The 12219-nt window shown below is 52.1% G+C and overlaps 1 protein-coding gene across 1 annotated transcript; it reads right to left on the bottom strand.

The window, feature by feature from the left end:
• Window positions 1-9832: 9832 nt before the first annotated feature.
• LOC123426968 (CASP-like protein 4U1) lies at window positions 9833-10808 on the bottom strand. Its single transcript, XM_045110891.1, has 3 exons — window positions 10708-10808; window positions 10204-10612; window positions 9833-10119 (listed from the first exon to the last, which is right to left on the bottom strand). The coding sequence occupies exons 1-3, from the start codon at window positions 10806-10808 to the stop codon at window positions 9853-9855; spliced, it is 777 nt and encodes a 258-aa protein (XP_044966826.1). The 3' UTR covers window positions 9833-9852.
• Between the last annotated feature and the right edge of the window lie 1411 nt (window positions 10809-12219).

The following is a 12219-nucleotide window of genomic DNA, read 5'->3' as shown; positions in this document are numbered from 1 at the left end:
TTCCCCATAATATTTCCTAATTCTCCCTTTCTGCCTGCCCATTAGACTGGGGATGTGCGACTGCAGAAACGTTAAGCCGGATATGTTCTCGACTGCAAAACTCTTGCATTGCGCCCTTCGATGGATTAGTACCATTGTCTATAATGATACTATGGGGGTATCCAAACTGGAAAATCAATTTTTTTCAAGAATTTGACAGCCGTATCTGCATCACACCTACTAACGGGCTCTGCCTCGACCCACTTAGTAAACTTGTCAACCGCCACCAATAGGTGAGTCTTTTTATTGGACGACATCTTGAAAGGGCCAACCATGTCTAGCCCTCAGACTGTAAATGGCCAAGTGATTGGTATCATCCGCAACTCCTGAGCCGGCACGTGCATCTGACGTCCAAATTTCTGGCAACCATCACATTGGCGAACTATATCCTTTGCGTCTCCATGAGTCGTCAACAAATAGAACCCATGTCTAAAGGACTTAGAAACCAAAGGTCGTGACCCGGCATGATGACCACAGTCGCCTGCATGAATCTCATTGAGGATCATACATCCTTCTTTATAAGAGACACACCTTTAAAATACCCTTGAAGTGCTTCGCTTGTGCAATTCGCCGTTGTGTATGACCATGGATTTACACCGACGGACGATTTGGCGAGCCAATAATTCATCTGCTGGTAACTCGCCCCGGGTGAGATACGCCATATAGGGAGCCGCCTAATCCGGAGTGGCGCGAATAGCCGCCATGAGCTGAGACTCGGGGTCCGACACCGCCAAGTCTTCCTCTGAAGGCAATCTCACCAAAGGGTTATGTAATACATCTAAAAAGACATTGGAAGGAACCGGCTTACATTGTGAACCAAGACGGGAAAGAGCATCCGCTGCTTCGTTAAGTCACCGACCGATGTGATCCACTTGATAGCCATGAAAGTGACCCGCTAAATCTGACACAACTCGCTTGTAAGCCGCCATCAAGGGATGTCTTGAATCCCAGGTGCCAGAAACCTGCTGTGCCACCAAATCTGAGTCGCCCAAACATCTGACTCGCGTGACGTTCATCTCTTTGGCGAATCGCAATCCATGGAGCAAGGCTTCATACTATGCTGCATTGTTGGTACATCGAACATGAGCCGGAGGACATAGCAAAATTTGTCACCCTGAGGCGACGTTATCACCACGCCAGCCCCCGAGCCTTCCAGCTGCCTGGATCTGTCGAAATAGATGGTCCAATAGGTATGATCGGGCCTATCCTCTAGGATTTGCAACTCGGTCCAATCATTGATGAAGTCCACTAGTGCTTGAGCTTTAATGGCCGTACGGGGAGTATACCGCACATGATGGGGCCTTAACTCAATGGCCCACTTAGCAATCCGTCCGGTTGCTTCTTGATTTTGTATGATGTCGCCAAGGCGGGCAGAACTGACAACCGTGATGGGATGTTCCTGGAAGTAGTGCTTCAGCTTCCGACTCGCCATAAACACCCCAAAGACCAGCTTCTGCCTATGCAGGTAGCGTTGTTTGGAGAGGGTCAGGACCTCGCTGATAAAATACACAGGTCATTGGACCGGGTATTCCTTTCCTTGTTCCTTCCGCTCGACAACCACTGCCACGCTTACTCCCTTAGAATTGGCCGCGATGTACAGGAGCATAGGCTCCTTGTCCGTCGGAGCCGCCAATACTGGCGGCTTAACTAATTGTCGCTTCAAGGGTTCTAAGGCTTCGTTGGCTTCGTCTATCCATACGAATTGATCAGTTTTCTTGAGGAGCTGATAGAGAGGGATGGCCTTCTCCCCGAGGCGACTTATAAAGCGGCTTAGAGCTGCGATACGACCCGCCATGCGTTGGAATTGGTTAATATTAGTCGGCTTTCCTAGTGAAGTAATCGCTTTGATTTTGTCCGGGTTAGCTTCAATGCCGCGTTCTGACACCAGACAACCCAATAACTTTCCTGCAGGAACACCAAACCCACACTTGGTGGGATTAAGCCTCATCTGGTAGACGCGCAAGTCGTCAAAAGTCTCCTTGAGATCCTCCAAGAGTGACTCTTTCTTATGAGATCTGACTACGATGTCGTCCACATAAGCGTGGACATTATGACCGATCTGGTTATGCACACAATTTTGGATGGAACGCTGATAAGTCGCCCCCGCACTCTTGAGCCCGAACGGCATAGACACGTAACAGAAGGCTCCAAAGAGGATTATGAAGGATGTTTTCTCCTGGTCCGCCACCGCAATCTTGATCTCGTGGTACCCTGAATAAGCATCCAAAAAACACAAACGCTCGCAACCCGCCATCGAGTCAATGATTTGATCAATACGGGGAAGGGCGAAGGGATCCTTCGGTCAAGCTCTGTTGAGGTCAGTGTAGTTGATGCACATGCGGAAAGTGCCATTCTATTTTAGCACCAGGACCAGGTTAGCCAACCATTCAGGATAAAAAAACCTCGATGATGAACCCGACGGCCAAAAGCCGGGCGACTTCCTCTCCGATCGCCTTACGACGCTCCTCATTAAACCTGCGAAGGTACTGCCGGACTGGCTTTACTTTGGGGTCAGTATTAAGATGGTGCTCAGCGAATTCTCTCGGTACACCTGGCATGTCAGAAGGTTTCCATGCGAAGATGTCCAGATTCTCATGGATGAATTCGATGAGCGTGCTTTCCTATTTGGGATCCAGACCCGTCCCAATAGTGAACTGCTTGGTGGAGTCGCCAGGCATGAAGTCTATGACATTGGTGTCGTCCGTTGGTTTAAACTTAAGGGGTGTCTCAGAGTCGATTGTTGGCCTCTTGAGCGGCGTCATGTCTGCCGGATCAACATTGGCTTGGTGAAACTTGAGCTCTTCGGCCGCGCAAGCTGACTCGGCATAAGCTGTGTCTCCCTCTTAGCATTCTTGGGTTATCTTCCTGTCTCCACTGATTGTAATCGGTCCCTTAGGACCAGGAATCTTGAGCTTGAGATAAACATAACATGGGTGAGCCATGAATCGGGCGTAAGCCGGCCCTCCCAAACAACGCGTGGTAGAGGCTCTTGATTTTGACCACCTCGAACATGAGAGACTCGCTCCTGTAATTGCACTCTGTGCCAAAAGCCACGTTAAGTTTAATCCGCCCAATTGGATACGCCGACTTACCGGGGACGATGCCGTGGAAGATCGTGGACGATGGCAACAAGTCTTTCTCCAAGAGATTCATCCGTCTAAAGGTTTCGAATTATAGGATGTTAATGTTGCTGCCTCCATCCATGAGGACTTTGGAAATGGTGTATCCTCCGACTTGGGGAGCCACGACCAAAGCCAAGTCGCCAGGGTTATCCACTCGGGGCGGGTGATCCTCCTTGCTCTAGGTTATGGGTTGTTCAGTACAGTAAAGGTACCTAGGGAGTGCCGGCTCAACCACGCTGAAGGTTCTATGCTTCACCTTCTAATCCCGTTTGCAGGTGATGGTGGTGAACACATGATACTTCCTGTTGTTCAGTTGCTTAGGGTTATTCTGGAAACCGCTACGATCATCCTCTCGCTGGAGATCCCCTTGCGGGGATGGTTGCTGAAACACTCCTGGCGGGTTGTACTGCTGTTGGTTGTGAACTTGGTACTGTCCACTGTTGGGTTGCGACCCGCCCTGTGGACCCGGGTTAGGAAAGCCGCTGAACGGGCTCTAGCATGACCCGGGCGCGCCGAGCAGCTCCTGTCGCTGGCCCTGATCACCACCCTGGCCTTTTCTAAGTGCCTCAGCCCGGAAGTCCTGCATCACGTAGCAATCCTCCCAAGAGTGAGTCGCCGGTCCCTCAGCCGTAGCATGGTGTGGACAAGGGACTTTGAGCATCTCGTGATAATTGCGGAGCTTCTTCCCGCTGAAACCCTGCTTCTTCATGCGCTGGTTTCCGTTGTCGGTATTTGTATTAGCGATGAAGTCTATGGGACCTTCCTGTTGTCTCTTTTTGCCTTGCCCACCATGATGGTGGTTGCCCCGGCCCTGAAACTGAGAATGGCCCTTCGACGACTCGCCCTTCCTGGCGGTGCTAGCTTTGTCATCGTCCTCTCGAGGATACTTGGTGTCATCTGACTTAGCATATCTGGTGAGGGTATCCATCAACTCGCCCATGTCCTGTACTTTACGCTTAAGTCGCCCCAGCTTCAGCACCAGAAGCTCGTAATGGCAGTTTTTCTCCAGGATCAACACTGCCTGAGCCGCCGAGATGCCCTCTGATGAATGAATAACTTCTGTGACTCACCAGGTCCAATGATGGGCCGATTCATCCGGCCGCTGGACGAAGTGTTGCAGGTCGACAATGGTCATCGGGCGTTTGCAAGTCCCTCTGAAATTCTTGATGAAGCGCTCTTTTAACTCTGCCCAAGTGTTGGTGTAGTTAGGAGGCAAGTTTTTTAACCACGCACGCGCCGTTCCTTCAAGCATCATAGTGAAATACTTGGTGCAAACCGCCTCATTTACGTCGAGCATGTCCATTGCAAGTTCGTAACTCTCGATCAATGACCCTGGTTCGAGATCTGGCGTGTAATTAGGCACCTTCCTGGGTCCTTTGAAGTCCTTCGGCATCCGCTCATTGCGTAGAGTGGGCATGAGACATGACACTCCAATGTGCTTGCCTCCAGCATCGAGAGGCGCGGGAGGTGTCTGGGTGTAAGCCGGATAACCCTGACCCGCCGCGGCTGCCGTTTCCATCTGACGCGCGGCTCGCGCTGCGTCCACAATGTCTTGGGCTCATGTGTCGGGTATCCAATGGGGGGTTGTTTGAGGAAGGCACTATTTCCCGCTGGTTACTGCGGGTAAGTCCTCGTGGCGACTTCTGGTGTGACTCGCGTGGTGCGTGGAGTGTAACCGGTCGAGGCTGTGAGAATATTGCGTGTGTTGGACCACAAGTGTCTTCAGCATCTCGATGGCGTTTCTCGCCTCTATCTCGGTCGGGGAGTTTCCGTAAATCAGGAGGGACTCCAGGTGGCGGGTTGCCGCTAGCACATTATCCACGGGATTTGAGAAGTGGCCTCGTGGCGTCTGGAAGCGAGTTGCATGGGCATCCATTGGTTGAGGCGGCGGCGGGTTAGGTGGTTGAACCGGACCTCCCCTCGGAGCAGCTTGCAAAGTTCGATCAGGACCCACCCCAGGGGTGCGCGGGGTGTCGAAGAGGCGAGTTGGGTGTAAGTCATCCGGGATGCGTCTGTGGTGTCTCCTTTGGTGAACGGCATCGCACGCATGCAGTTGTCTCTCGAGCCGCCAGCCTTCGGTGTTCAGTCGTTCCGTCTCTGCCTCAATCGTAGCCTGCTGCATCTCTACCCTGGCGGCTTCTGCTTCCACGTCCCGCTGGGCTTTGTCCATCGCCTCCTGCAGCTTATCCAGCTCAGCGTTGATCGATTCCTGATTCTCGGGCATCACGGCGGTTGCCATGAGCCTCGTGACCTCCGCCGCTAAATCCGCCATGGCTTGAGCTGGGGTTTTTGACGTCCCGCCGGTCTCATTGTTCCCGGTCGGGTTTTGCTGAGGCTGTGCCGCCCCTGCCATATTGATGGCGATTTGTCGATGGGATCTCTCAAGGATCTCTGGGTCCATCGCCAGTGACAACCCTTCGAGTTGTTCTTCGTGAAGAGGATGAATTGAATCTGTCTCGCCCATGGACAACTCGCCGTCAGAATTGACGGGGGTGACCTCCTGGGTCACCGGTTCGTCTTGTACGTTGTTTCCCTGCGTAAAACCGACAAAAACACGACGACTCCTGTCCTGTAGCGCGATGGGGAGGACGTACCTGGCCGGCTCGACGATGTCGGTGGAGGTGTCCGGCTCAGGCACGGGTGTTCCAATCATGCCGATGAAGATGTTGATTTTTCCGAAGGGGACCCTGTAACCAGATTCAACTGAATTGGCTTCTAGCCCCCACAGGGAGTTGTCGATGTAGTACCTTCCGCGGCGGCTCTTCATCATGATGCCGACCGCATGGCTTTCCGACCCTAGTAGGGCTCCCTTTTAGAACTCAACTCCCCCGTGCGCTAGCCCCACGGTGGGCGCCAACTGTCGTGGTTTTGTCACAGCAGATGTCCTCGTGAAACGACTTAAAGATGGAGCCATCGCACCTTGGTGGCGACTCAAAGGGGGTGAGCGAAAGCGAGACTCAGATTTACCCAGGTTCGGCCTCTCGTGTGGAGGTGAAGGCCTACATCCTGCTTTGTGTAGATTGATGATGGTTTCGATTACAAGGAGGGTGTAACTCGCCTGACCTGGCTCTCGATGATTTCTAGCTTGACCTATCTTTCCTAGGGACTCGTCTTTATATACAGGTCGAGGCCCTAGGGTTTACAAGAGTCCTCGCTATGCTACAAATCGTAGCTTTCCCAATCTCTAAGTCGTCGTGCCTTCCAAGACTGGAAACCTCCCTTGCCGTCTATCTTCTGTATTGCTCCTGAACCGCCATCCGGCTCCTGGGTCAAGGCCTGTACTACCAATGGTTGAGTCGCCGTTTTAATGACCTGGCCCATCTAGGGCGGGTTACACCGCAGGTAATATCCCCAACACATCTCGAACCGGGCACTTCTCACCAAGCCCTATCGATACTCCCTAGAACAAAAGGATGAAATCAAAAAATTGCTGCAGGACATGCTGAAGACCGGAGTCATTGCTCATATCATGAGCCCCTTCGCTGCTCCAGTCCTGCTTGTGAAGAAAAAGGTCGATAGCTGGAGATTCTGTGTCGATTTCAGACGGCTGAATTCTGCAACTCTCAAAAACAAGTTTTCGCTGCCAGTCGTTGACGAGCTTCTGGACGAATTGGCTGGTGCCACATACTTTTCCAAGATTTATCCGCGCGCAGGATATCATCAAATCCGTATGTGCGAGGAGGATGAAGAGAAGACGGATTTCAAAACCCACCACGGGCACTACCACTTCAGGGTGATGCCATTTGGCCTCTACAACGCCCCGACAACATTTCAGTGCCTCATGAACACTGTGTTTGGGCGATACGTCCGTAAGTTCATCATCATTTTTCTCGATGACATTTTAGTCTTCAGCACTGACCTGCGGGAACACGAGGAGCACCTTCGCCTCACTGTGCAACTACTTCATGAACACCAACTTTTCGCCAAGGCAACCAAATGCTCGTTTGCACAAACCAGTACAGAATACTTGGGGAACGTGATCTCCAAGGACGGGGTTGCCACTGTTTCAAGCAAAACCAGCGCAATGCAGGCCTGGCCCATGCCAATGACACCCACCAAGCTCCGCGGGTTCCTCGGGCTCACCAAATATTACCGCAAATTCGTTTCTCACTACGGCATCATTGCGAAGCCACTTAGTCAGCTCCTGACAAAGAAGGGGTTCACATGGGATGACAAGGCCCAGCAAGCATTTGACATGCTCAAACAAGCCATGGTGAGCACACTAGTGTTGGCGCTTCTATACTTCACGTGGTCGTTTTCCATTGAGACCGACGCGTGCGACACCGGCATGGGCGCGGTGCTCACGCAGGGCGGCCACCCCGTCGCTTACCTCAGCAAGGCCCTGGGTGTCAAGAATCAGAAGCTCTCAACCTATGAGAATGATTTTTTGGCAGTCATGATGGCGATCGACATGTGGTGGCCATACCTTCAACGCGCCCCGTTTGAGAGCATCACCGACCACAAGAGTCTGTGCGCTCTTATCGATCAGCAACTCGCCACAGACCTCTAGCGCAAGGCCATGTCCAAGCTGATCAGGCTGCAGTTCACCTTCCTCTACAAGAAGGGCATCGACAATGGCGTCGTGGACGCGCTCTCCCGCGTCGGCCACCTCCTCGCACTTGACGCTCTCTCGCTGTGCCATCCCCAATGGCTGCAGGAGGTGGCTAACTCCTACGAGACCGATCCAGAGTCATAGGAGCTGCTGGCCAAGCTGGCCGTCACCACCATTGATGACCAGGCGCGCACATTACAGAATGGAGTCATCCGGCAGCGTGGGCGCCTCTGGATTGGCGCCAACTCGGCGTTACAGACCAAGCTCGTCGCCGCCCTCCACCATAGTGCAATGGGCGGGCACTCCGGCGCCATGGCACCTACCACCGCATCCGCAAACTGTTCGCCTGGCCAGGTCTGAAGCATGCCGTGGGGGATTTTGTCAGGCAGTGTGCGGTGTGTCAGCACGCCAAGCACGAGCACACACACCCTGCCGGCTACCTCCAACCGCTTCCAATTCCAAAGGCACCATGGCAGGAGCTGACCATGGATTTTGTGGAGGGGCTTCCCAAGTCCGAGGGCTACGACCATCATGGTCGTTGTCGACAGGCTGATCAAGTATGCGCACTTCGTCCCGCTCCTCCACCCGTTCACAGCCATCCAAGTTGCTCGCGCCTTCTGGGAACACGTCATCAAGCTGCACGGTGTTCCCCATTCGATCGTCTCCGACCGCGACAAGATCTTCACCAGTGCCATGTGGCGCGAATTGCTCGCCACCGCGGGCACCAAGCTAGTACTCCACCGCGTACCACCCGCAGACGGACGGCCAGACAGAGCGTGTCAACCAGTGCTTGGATATGTACCTACGGTGTGCGGTGCATGACACACCGCGCCATTGACGCAAGTGGCTACCGGCGGCGGAATTATGGTATAACTCCGCGCACCATGCCTCCCGGAACTGCTCTCCGTTCAAGGCGTTGTATGGCAGAGAGCCCAATCTGGGGGGTCTGCCACAATTGAGCGTTGCGCTTCTGAGCGACGCGGGGTCAAGCGACATGGACTAGACAGCGCACATGGACCTGCTGTATGCGCATCTCGAGCATGCCCAAGATTGCTTCAAGAAGCAAGCTGATCGACACCGAGCAGAGCGCGCCTTCGACGTCGGCGAGCAGGTTCTCCTCAAACTGCATCCATACTCATAGTCTTCTGTCGCCAATCGCCCCTGCCGAAAGCTCTCCTACAAGTTCTTCGGTCCATTCTTGGTGACAGAACGGATCGGTACGCTGGCATATCGCCTGCAACTGCCATCGGAAATCCGCATCCACCTAGTATTCCACGTCTCTCAGTTGAAGTCGTTCACTCCGGATTACACTACAGTGTTCTCGGAACTACCAAGAGTCCCAGACCTCGTCGGCGGGCAAATTGAACCGGTGGCAATCCTCGAAAGACGCATGATGAGGAAGGGAGATGCCCCTGTGGTGCAACTGCTCGTCCAATGGGCAAACATGTCGTCGTCGGCCACAACCTGGGAAGACTACAACGTCGTTCGCCATCGGTACCCTTCACCCTGTATCTGGGAAGGGGCTTCTTCACAAAAGGGGGGCAATGTCGCGCCTGCAGATACTACTCCTGCATCAGCAGCGGACTGATCTAGTACAGTTCAGTTAACAGTTTAACTGAACGTGCAACACCTGTTGGGCCTCAGGCCGTGTGCGTGTGTTAGAGGGTCATGGGCCATGTAAGATGTGGGTTGTAAGGCATCAGCTACTTATACGCATCACGAGAGGAAATGACACCGAGTAATTGACGATCTCCTTTCCCCTTCTCCAAGCTCCTCCTCACCAACCTTGTCTCCTCTCTCTCCCCCTCCTAATTCTGGATCGAGATCTCCCCTGGGCATTACATTCCACCATAGTGCACCAGCCAGGCCTGGAATCAACCCAAGAGGCCGAGTGTGTGTGTGCAAAAAAAATTAAAAAGCGCAACGAGGTGGATTTGAAACCTACACCTCGTGTGTGGAGACCACTTGAGATGGCCAACCAGGCTAGGACTCTCTGTGTGATACTTGAGTGGATTACCAGTGAGTAACAAGCCCTACCGCATGATGCTATTGAAACTAAAACGGAAAAAATATTGGGGTCGCTTGGACTCGAACCCAGGATCCCTGGTGATAAGGTTGGTTGCGGTAGCCAAATCGGTACTATGCTGTTTGCGGACGATAGTAGCAACGATATGATATAACATCAATATGCCAGAATGAATCTAGGGAAAATCCTGAATTCCAGAGCTGGAGGAAGATGCTCATGCGGGGAAACAGGAGGGCGTCGGCGTTCGGGGACTGCAGCGCAGCGACGGGACTCCACAGGTTTGGGGTCAGAGATGGGCGCCAAGGCTGTATCCGGGATCGGCCGTCCCGTCCCCGACGACGGCGAGGTCCGACAGCGTTATCCGGGCTGCCATGGCGTGGCTGCATTGGGAGAGAGGCAGAGGGGTTAGGCAAGAGGAGAAGGAGGAGAGCAGGAATGGAAGGAGAGGAATGGCACGAGGCGACCTGCTGTTGGCCTCGCGGTCGCCGGCCGTGGCGCCGGTCATCGGGCGGCAAGGCAAGGACGCACGGGGCCAGGAGCTCGGGGCAGAGCTGCTGCTGCTTGCGGGCTCTTGCAAGAGCAGATGAAGTCAACGGCTTGAGACGCGCGGGCGAGGGGCTATCAGCGAGCACGAGTGCGGCGGCTTCGGGCACTGGACGCGTGCGTCGTGAGTGGATGGAGTGCTCGGGCTCTCCTCGCCAAGCGTGCGGCTGCGGGTTGGTTCGAACCGATCTGGGAGGATCCCGATGGAGAGAGGAGTGGCGGCGGGCGATGGGAATGGGTGGATGGGACAGGGCTAGGACTAGGGTTTGACTGCTTAAATAGATAGGTGGATTTGGATAGGGCTGATCCGGACCCTTCGATTCAATTGGACTGTCGATAAATATAGGTTAGGGTACCCAATTGTAAAACCGATGACTGTTCAGGGTAAAACGGGGTTGATCCGGACCGAGCTGTCATGACCGTACTTTCTGGTCCGGGGGGATTTTCGAGCTAGGTTGCGCATAGGGCCGGTGCACTGTGTAGAGGGGCTAGGCATAGAAGAGAGGGAAAGCGGGCAGCCCGGCATCGGTGTTTTAAATACCGAAAATGTGTGATAGTTGACCGACTATAGTGTTGCTATAGGGTTAATGGTTCAGACATCAAACGAGCTCCGATTATAACGAAATTTGGCAGGAGGTCCACCTACACTAAAATAACACCACACGCCAACTTTCAACCCAGTCCAAGAATATTTTCTGCACACTTTTAAAAACAATATTTTAGCGATGTCGCGGGCACATGCGTGTGTGTGGACTCAAAACTATAAACGACGAACACGAAGAGAACCAGCAATTAATAACGGATGCAAGTTTTGAAAGCTGGCGGCAAGGGAGTGCCGATGCAATGCAAATGATGTGCATGATGCGATGACGAATGTGGCAAACAAACTAATCGCACGGCAGCAACGAAATAAGAGGGGAATCTTCTGGAGCGTCGATCTCGGGCTGTCACAACTCTCCTACACTAACAAGAGATCTCGCCCCGAAATCTAAGAATTAAAGGCGGAGAGGAACAGAAAAGCAAAAGGTAAAACTTAGTCACTTGTTTAAGAAACGAGTGAAACCAACGATCCTTGAAGGTTGCAAAGAGATGAAGAATGATATGAGAAACAAGCAACAATTCACATAAAATTTCGGCAGCACTTCGGTAGGAAATTGAGGACAAAAATTTGATAAGATGGAAAGATCTTCAAAAGATTCACAACAATCCAACTAAATTGAATAAGCAAGGAGAAAACATGATATTGAAAGAACAATATTATATATTGAAGAGAGCAATATCACCACAACTCCGGAACAAGAGAATAAAAACTAGATCATTGGGAAGAAAGAATGAAGAAGAGAATGATACTACTATCACAATTGAATTTGACAAGCATCCTAGCAAGAAGAACTGAACGGAGGTGTTGGAGAACCAACAACTGAAAGAACAAACTTGTAGCGGACTTACGAAAATCATCTCAAGCATGAGGTGACAACCAACCACTAACAAAACCCAGGATCGATTGTGAGCAACAAGATATGCACAACTTCTTACACCGAGAGGACACATTGAAACCATGGATCAACAATAATCACCATAATAGCAACAATCCATAGGAAAAGCTTTAGGTGAAATCCAAACGAAGATAGCACAATGATGGAATCAAGGGTTGAAATGTCTCATGATTGAATGAATTGGTGGGTTTAAATATCTCATTCTTGAAACAACTTCTCTTCGAGACTCCTCCACTAACAAGAACACTATAACACCACTACAAAGGATAAAGGAGGAATAATTGCACTATGAAATGCAAGACAAAGAATACTTGAGGTGCTCCAACAAGATTCTTGAAGAACACATCGAGAATGAATGAAATCTTGAAGAACCAGCAAGACAAACCTCTGTCTACAAGAGAATGATGCAAAGATATGAAGAATGAAAGAATAACATTCAGG

This window comes from Hordeum vulgare, chromosome 2H (genome assembly GCF_904849725.1).
Source record: "Hordeum vulgare subsp. vulgare chromosome 2H, MorexV3_pseudomolecules_assembly, whole genome shotgun sequence".
NCBI classification, from domain to species: domain Eukaryota; kingdom Viridiplantae; phylum Streptophyta; class Magnoliopsida; order Poales; family Poaceae; genus Hordeum; species Hordeum vulgare.
This window is presented reverse-complemented; position numbering and strand designations above follow the sequence as displayed.

Coding starts and splice junctions, on each gene's coding strand:
- LOC123426968 (XM_045110891.1), bottom strand. CDS start 10,808: ATGCCGGGCTGCCCGCTTTCCCTCTCTTCTATGCCTAGCCCCTCTACA. Junction 10,613..10,707: donor AAATCCCCCCGGACCAGAAA/GTACGGTCATGA, acceptor ATTTATCGACAG/TCCAATTGAATCGAAGGGTC. Junction 10,120..10,203: donor GACCGCGAGGCCAACAGCAG/GTCGCCTCGTGC, acceptor CTCCCAATGCAG/CCACGCCATGGCAGCCCGGA.